Here is a 9421-nt window from a genome sequence, read left to right on the forward strand (position 1 = left end):
AATAGGCAATAGCAAAGCTAAAAAAAAACTTTGAGACTAATCAACCAATTTTACCAAAAAATAAACAACTTAGCCCTTTAAAAAATTTTAAACAAAATAATTTTGTCCTTACCAACAAAAGACACACTCTACACACACATGAAAAAAAATAATAATAAAAGAAAACCTTTACCGGCTAGCAATAGAACTGAAAGTCGAAGCCACTGCATATAACTAACAATAAAATCGCCCCCCCTAATTCTAAGTCCTGACTTCGTCCCTGGTATGGTGTAACTACAATTTTGGGAGAGTTGAGTGGTTTCAAAGCTGTGACGCTTCAATAAGTGTGTCGTGCCCGCAACAATAGTTATATCAAGACTCTAATAATATACCCCTGGTATTATCCTATTAATTACGTGACATATAATTGATGAGTCTACACACCAGAGACCCCATTTTTTATTAAAAAAGTATAAAAAATAAAAAACCTATACCAGCAATCTTACTCAAATTATAAATTTAATTACAATTGTAGGGGGACAATTTTTGGAGCCCAAACCCCAATCGTGTGAAGTTTTGATCCAAAAAGCCCAATACAATCAATATAGTAGAGTATGGGTTTAAGAACTAAGGTTAAATAATTTAGACAAAAACTTGCATGGGACATAGGTACACATGAGCAAGGACAAAAACCATTACGTTAAAAAATCTTCTAGTCCGAGAAGATTCAAAGTTATATTTATGTATACAGACCAGTACATTAGAATTTCTTTTCATGCCCCAGTCTTCTTGGCCCTCTTTTTTTTTATCCCCCCCCCCCCCCCCTTTTTCTTTTGGGGGTTTCTATACATTATATAGACCCCTCTTTGCCATCTGGGCTTTACACTTGTTGATCATCCAAGCCTCCATTTGAGCACCCATCCCATCAGACACCTCTTTCAGTCCTTTGTGAGTTGCGGTGGCTAAGGCAACACTGTTCAGGAGTCTTCTCCACATTAATGCGGCCAGGAAGGTGGTTGTAGTGCATTCAATGTGGTGGTGACAGCTTTTACTGAGATATTTTGTATTTCCACCAATTTCACGTATTTAGGGGATGAGTTTCAGTGGTTTGGATGTACCTTTGCTCCGGGTTTTCAGTGTCCGAGACTCCGAGGAGGAATTCCTCCTCGGACCTTTTTTCTTTGTCTCCCGTGATAAGGATTAAAATGTGGCTCGCTGAGCCACGTTACCTCCTCGGACGGACCCAAGGCCCAGCTCGTTATTTTGGGCCATAGTCCCCACAACAACTATACTCAAATTCTCACTGGCATAATGTAGTATACTCTCACACTATTTGTTTATACTTTAAAGAAACTGTCACACCTCCCTACTTCTATTTTTTTTATTAATATTTGGGATAAACGCTTAACATGGCTTACGTTATTATATTACGTTTAAATTCATAAGGCGAAAGGTAAGAAGGTAACAACTAACCAGGTTTTTTTCAATATGGAACTCAACTTAACAAGTTTTTAATTTTTTTTTTAAAATCAATAAAATCGAATAGATCCCATGGTCAAATATTTTCGTTGTAATTAATATTTGATTATTTTATTAAACCTAATGCCATCTCTTTAATATAACGCGCGTCCAACCTGCTCCACAATTGCTTGACCTGTTATATATCTAAATAAAACTCCCTAGCTTTTTGGAGATTTTTTAATGACCAAAATGTAAAATTCATCTTCTATATCTTATTAGAATTTGTCAAAAAAAAAAAAATATATATATATATATATCTTATTAGAATTCATTTCAGTCCTTTAACTTTGTTCTCGTTCATTTTAGTCCTCTAAATTTCAAGTTTATTTAATTAAGACTTCTCCATCAACTTCTATTAAATGTACGGTTAATTATCTAAATTTTGTAATTTTTTTGTCTTCAAATTTTTTAAATTAAAAAAAAATTAATGATGATTGAAAAATATTTTCCATAATTTTTTTTATAAAAAATTTAACAAAAGTTGACAAAAAGACCATAATTGAATAAACTTGGCTGAAATGAATTATAATGAAACTTTGAGGATGAGTTTTTCATTTTAACCTATTTTTATTATACTTTTTCCAACTCATTTTTTTTTTCCAGATATTTTGTTGATATCTTCAATATGTGAGCCTATATATTTATTGAGATATATTATGGATTTTAGTTAACTTAATTGGTAAAATTTCTTATCGTCGAATAAGTGATCTATATTTAAACTCCGTCTACAATAAAATTGAGTAGTGTCTTGTCCTAATAAGAAAGAGTAATTATTATTATAAAGTGGACACTATAAGTTGAAATTTTATTATATTTATAAAAAATATTTAGATATCGACTTTAAGCCCTTCAGCCTAAGATGGACTCATTTGAACTCTTGTACAATCGTATTAGAATTTAGAACTCACCCTCCTCAAGTAACGAATCTCACTCATGCAATATGATCAATAATGAACTGAACAGAGCACCAATACATTAATAAGACCCATCTCCAATATCCAGCCTCAACCACCACCCATATTGACTTAGCCTAATCTTCATAAGCAAACATAACTCTCCTAGAGGTTAGGTCCAATATCAAGGAATCTCACCCACGATGATAACAAACAAATCTCCTCAAAAGTAAAAACCCTTTGAGCATTAACAAACTCTCCTACCCTCAACATTAATTGCACCTCACTCACCTTCAATCACATCAAATATGATTGAACTTATCCCTCGATTGCAGTCTGAGAAACACCATCTCTTAAGGCACATCCCATCGATCGACCAAAGGAAGTAACTCTAACCTCCAGGCATATTTAAAAACCCAATTTTAAGGTGTGATTTACATTTAAAAAAAATAAAAAGTAAATAAAAAAAAAAGAATTTCACACCTCCTCTATAAAGGGCAAAGCTTGGGTCAAGTGTTCAGTTACACTGAACCTATCAAGATGGTAACACGTGTCTACTTTTGGCCACATATCATCATCGCAACAGCTCCAATGTATTAAATGCAAACTAAATCTCTATATAAAAACCTATTAGTCCCACTTGCCAGAGGATGAAACTCGTTCCCCCCGAGAATAGAACATTATCCTGGATATTACCAAAAAAATAAACAATAATAATAATAATATATATATATATATGGTCATTGACATGGTCATCAGAGTACCCTTGGTCAGCCCAAGCCCAAGTGCCCAACCCTGAGTCCAGCCTAAGTTTTTCTTTCTTTTGCTGCAGCGGGACAATTAGGCAATGGGGAACATGTTCAATTAAGTGAGGCCATCTCTTTTTGTGGTTCCCCATATACACCTCTTTTTTCTTCTTTTTTTGAGAAGAAAAAAATACAATAAAAAATCTTCAAGAATGAACTAATGAAATTATTAAATATATCAGATGTGAATTTATTAGATCAGATGATGACATTAGGATTCCCCCATATACACATTTAGAAGAATTAAAAATTTTTAGTTCATTTCATATTTTTGTATTGAGTCACGACTCACGAGTGACTTGCATTGATTGGTGTAGAGTACAACTCAATAAAATTCCAGACTAGCAACGACTTTATATAGATATTCCAGCATAAAATATTTTCCATTATTCAACTACATGTGAGGTTAGTATGCTGGAGCAAGATCATTTTAGTTGTAATCATCCACTATCTACAGCCTCAGATTCAACTAAAGATCCATGGGATTGAAGGACAGTTGAGGTTTAAAAATAATAAAATTGACTCATAAGAGAGGACTCATAGTTAGGCTTGACACAGCAAAGGCCTCTTGGGCCTAATGCACCTAAAGGCATTGGGCTGTAATTGGCTCAATCAATGTCTTCTTTAGGCAAAGTCATAAATAAACATTCCATCATTTCATTGGACTGCGAACCATGCGTAGTCATCCTCCAATGTCAAAAATATAATATTGCAGCGTGTTCTATCAAAATGGAACCAAAATTCAACAGCTCTCCTTTTGTTTTAAGGTGCAAATTTACCAAAGCATAAACTTGTTGCACATAAATTGTTTCACACAGTTTTACACACCTCCCAAAAGCAACTAAAAGTCGCAATTTTCATTATAAGACAGTTTGTGTAATAAACACTACTCTTTACCAAATTCTTACTCTTCTACATGTATACTGAAATCAAAGAGATGATCCATTGTAAATCCCAATTCTAGCCATGACAGGTGCAAATAACATTCATATTGATAGCAGTGACCAAAGATATTGTTATTGAATCTGGGAGAAAAAGATTTGCATCAAACTGCAAATGTTTCGAGCTTTTTATCTTCAATGAGAGTTGTTTAAGATGATTTGGTCATGTTCAGAGGAGAGCTACTAATGCTCTGATAAGAAAGAGTGAATTGATCCATGTTGAGAGAAATGAAAGAAAAAAAAGAAGAGTAGAAGAAGACCAAAATTCACACTAGTAAGAGTTTTAAAAAATAACATGGCCATTACAAAAGTAGCAAAGAGTATGACTTTAGATATAATAAAATGGAGAAAAAGAATACAAGTGGCCAACCCTAACTAATCTATTGAGAATCTATAAACAACCCCAAAATTTTCGGACTAAGGCAACTACCCAAAAATTTTGTTTGAATGAAACTGCTTCTGAAATCCTGGACCAACATTTACTTTCCCTACTTTTTGACATACTAGTAATAATGCTATATCACCTAGGTATTACATTATGTTGATAGAAACGATAGATCAAAAAAGGAAATGAAAAATAAAAAAAATTAAGCTGTTGATTTCTCCTCTTCATACACATTCCTAGATAGCTGTTGCAGGAAGTTCCCAAGCAGCCTCTGATCCAAAAACATACTAGGTATCTGCAAGGAAGAACTATTAAATAAAGCTTGCACACAACACCCCACGCCCACACACACACACACACATACACGCATACAAGAGAGAGGGAGAGACCTTTTCCCCAAAGAAAATTTTTGTATTATCAGCTATGGCCTCGATGAATTTAAGCTCAAGAAATTGCGGTGTCAGCTTCAACTTGTTTGCTTCGGCTTCCTTCAGTACACTAGAAATGTAGAGAGAGCAATATCATTAGTCATTTCTATAATACCATATTCATATCTTTTAAGTTGAAAAGTGAATCAAGCTTTTACCGGTAGAAATATGCATCAGCCAAACTCTTTTCCCGAGCCATGTATATCTGGTTCTCAATTTCTTGCTGCCTCCTGGCACTATCCTTTTCCATCAACTTCTGTTCCATTAGGATCTTGCTCACATTTGCAATCTTCTCAGCTTCACTGATAGCCATTTTCTTACTTGTCTCCGCCTCTTTCTCAACCACTCTCTGTTTCTCAATAGCAATTAAGACCTAACAAAGTAACATCAACATAAAACATAGAATGATGCACTCTATTAACTTTAAAGGCTTACTACATAATAAATTATCCAATATGTTATTCATTGACTGGGTGTGGGTGCAAACACATGCATGTACAAAGTTTGGGTATAAGCGAAAAAAGCCTGTAATGTTGAATGATCATAGGACCAAGGCTAACTGGTTTAAAGGGTAAACTCAATGTTCAGGCCATAATTTCAAATAATAAACATACATTAAAAGCACATTTAATTTGTAAAGAATCTGCATATCAAGACTCATATTGTGGATGTGTGTGTCTATTAGCTTTGCTTAACTAACAGAGGAAAATAAAAGAAAGTAAAAGGACCTTCTCTCGTATTCAGGAAAAAGAAACTGAACCTTAGTGCGTTCCTCTTCCATCTGTTCAAAATTGCGTCTTATGCTTTCTGGGATGGTTGGCTTTGTAACACGAACACTAATGATTTCAATACCTGGAGCATAACGTTTGCAGTCACCCTGGAGAGCATCTTTCATCTTTTCGTCAATCTGTGAGAGTTACATGCTTTGTCAATATAGCATTAAATAAATAAATAGAAAAGGATTTGATAACCACTACACAAGCTCATGGCGCCATAATGTTACACAACTATATGAAGTGTAGTTGTGTAACATTATAAGGAACTTAATAATGCTGGCAACTTAACACCAACAAAGATTCCTGAAGAGAAATAATCCTTGGAAGTCAACACAGCATTACTAAGTTAAGCTTGTTCAACTTTAAAGTTAAAGAATTCAACATGCTAAACAATCTATCCGATTAAACAACTAAAGCAAAGAAGAAAGGTACACTACATTTAACATAACTTGGAAGACTTCCTATACTGTAAAGGTAAATTGGAAGCATCCATACTTGATCAAAAACATCAATGTAGACTTGCTGAAGAGAGTGAGAGCTGCAGAACTGATTGATCTCATGATGAATTTTGTCATATATCCATGTATTGTCATACTGCACCCCATAGTTCAGCAGAGTGTCATGCACATAGTCCTTGTGAAGCCGGTTAACAACCTGAAAAGGCATTATAATCAATGCATATAAGCTGAGCATTTCAAACTTTAGACCACTTGTAAACCATAATGTTGATAAAGAGCAACATCTGCTAGTAGCTGTACCTCTATCTTCTCAAAGTTGATCATGACACCTCCTTTTGTACCACAAGGAATATCCCTCACCTGCAATTATACTCACAGGAAAGATTTGATTAGACTGACAAGATGAAATCCCTCAATTTTCATAGCATCGAATTTTACCTGATCTGTCTGAAGGGTTACTTGAATAGGCTCATAATGGGTTATAAAAGGCAGCTTCAAATGAAAACCTGAAAATAAAGCACAAGCAGAAATTTCATAAGTTCTAGGAAAGCAACTACTGAATGAAAATCATAAAGAAAGGACCACAGTCAAACCTGGATCTGTAATCGTCTTTTGAAGGGCACCCCCTCTCCAGTAAACCCCAACATGGCCTTCTGGGACTTGGTGCAGAATGGACAAACCATTCCTAATAGTTGATGGTGATTGATTCATCATCTGTAAAATTTACATTTATGTCAGAGATTTTCAAACTCAAATAAAATGATATAAACACTAATTCCAGTGGCTGAGATTCAGAACAACTCTAGAATTTTAAACAAACTATCCTTTAGTAATCAAATTATATAGTCACTCCAAAAAGAAACACTAATCCACTGTTTTCTTTTTTCAGGTATGCCTCCCTGGCAGCAGCAATTACCAACAAGTAAAGGAATTTTGCAAATCACAAAACCAGGACAGGCAGCCAAGAACAACATAACTAGTTTTAATAGTTTGGTTACTCTGTTGTTCAAAAAACTTGTTCAAAGTGGGAACTAAATACATTCCCATATCTTCAAAGTGGTTCTTTAAAAATCATGCCCTCCAAATTAAATTTTTAAATTTTGGTGTTTTCACATGCATACAAATTTGACATTTTCACAAGCTGCATATTAACTAAAACTGGTTTTGATTCTAGACAAACTAGATTAATAGTCTCATTTTCGGTTCAGCTTGTATCAAACTAAACAAGCTTTGTAATTTGCCAAACATCCCTAAAAACATTCAGGTAACACAATTACAAATAGAGTAATTTAGAGATAACCCTGCAACCCCAAGAGCATACTCAGTACCACAATGTAAATTCCTTTTAATTTTTTTTATAAAAAAATATTAATAATTAAATGACAATGAGCTTTAGAACCACAGCTTGTAATGCAAGGAGAAATGGACAGAGTAAAAGTCCTCTGTCTTACTCTTACTATGTTCTATTTTATGCTCCACCATTTGTAATCAACCACATCCCTTTTTCTCCTTATAAAGTAATCAACTTTTAAAATGGGGAAAGAAAAAAAAATTAGATGGATAACATACTGCAGTTAGTGGAGTATAAATTGGAAGACTAAGAATGGGATAGAGCATTTGTTTTTTTTTTTTTTTTTTTTTGGTAATGGAACACGGTTGAAGCATTTCTACTAGAAGGTATAAGCTTTTATTCACGATGATGCACCTCTGTAATAATCATGTAATGACAATATTGATGCATGTTGAACCTGACTTGCAACAATGCAAGTCCACACAAAACCAATACTACCATCACCATAAAGGGAAACAAATACTAGAATTAGTCTTGAGTCACATTTTTATACCAAAACAATTTGATGAATTCTAAATCACATATTACGTATAGATCCTGAAATACTATTGAAGAAATTGAACTATGATTTCAACTAACAACAACAATAACAAGAAGTCTTAATCTCAATTTTTGTGGTAGGCTATGGATTCTCAACATATTAGCTAGCTTTGACTGCATGAATTATTTTCATTTATTCTATTCTATATGAAGTCATTTTCCTTTATTCTATTTTATAATCTAATAGATATTCTACAATCACACAATATTTCGATTCCCTTTAACTATGATTATAACTAAGATGGAAATTTGATCAAAAAAAAAAAAAAAACTAAGATGGAAATTAATCTAAGAAGCATGGCCACTGACACAACATGGTAAACAACAATTCTAGAATATTTATGTTTACTTCTAGATTTCAGACTATAGGACAAAACTTAGGTACAGTACAGTACCTTAAGTGCTGTTTCTTAAGTTCTCATCTTAAGATTCAGCCATATGATTATTTAACTAAAAAATATATCCCATCCGATGAAAAAAAATCCACGTAGTTAAATCTTAAGAGAAGAACCTAAGAAAAAGCACCTAAATGTTGTACCTAAGTGTTGCTGCCTCAGGCTAAATGACATCCATCAAAATCTTTAAAAACATATCTATAATCAAAAGAATTTTTCTTTTTACCAAATTATTTTTTTTCCTCCTCCTGACTTGTCATAGTTTGACATGTATCTGACTATACGTATGTTCACTCTCATGACATGTGACTCCCACCCACAACTATACAAGAACCACACACAGTGAGATAGATGATACTTATATCCAAAGAAGAGATTTTGAAGTAAATATGTTTCTTAGCTTAGAAGAGTATATGATGAAGCATCTATTCAATCATTAAACAACAAGAATAATACCATGGCGAAACAAACACTATTGAAATAAATAAAATCAAAGAGAGATTGCGATGGACTGGTAATGGTGGTGAGGGTGCAGTAAAGAACAAAGCAGTGGTGGTGGAATATTTATAGTTTGATAATACCATGACGAAGATGGCGATAAAGGATAAGAAGACGGCGAGAATAGCAGAGAAACCATTGCCACCGCCACCGTGGCGGCCTTGAGGAGGCTGTGGAGTTTCGGCTCTCGGTTGATTTGAATCCATAAGTGGCGGTTGGTTTTTTTTTTTTTTTTAATGCGTGGAATATGAGCAAAGCGTAATGTTAAAAAAAAAAAAAATAAATAAATAAATGAGGGAGAGAAGAAACTCAAGAAAGAAGGATGCAATAACAAGAAGTCTTCCTCCTTTAACAGAGTTATAGCCTTAGTCTACAATAAAATTTGTTACCAAATTTTGTTTAAAATTTAATTATGTTGGACCTAAAAAAATTTAGGATGGTCACAAAACT

General features: G+C 33.8%; 1 protein-coding gene across 1 annotated transcript in view; it reads right to left on the bottom strand.

Annotated features, from left to right (window-relative positions):
- Positions 1–9104, bottom strand: part of LOC126718985 (uncharacterized) — a 40393-nt gene extending 31289 nt beyond the window's left edge. The window contains exon 1 of the mRNA XM_050421451.1: positions 9055–9104. Coding sequence (XP_050277408.1) covers positions 9055–9057 — 3 coding nt within the window. The 5' untranslated portion in view covers positions 9058–9104. The remainder of the gene's footprint in view (positions 1–9054) is intronic.
- Between the last annotated feature and the right edge of the window lie 317 nt (positions 9105–9421).

Source organism: Quercus robur, chromosome 3, assembly GCF_932294415.1.
Source record: "Quercus robur chromosome 3, dhQueRobu3.1, whole genome shotgun sequence".
Taxonomy (NCBI): domain Eukaryota; kingdom Viridiplantae; phylum Streptophyta; class Magnoliopsida; order Fagales; family Fagaceae; genus Quercus; species Quercus robur.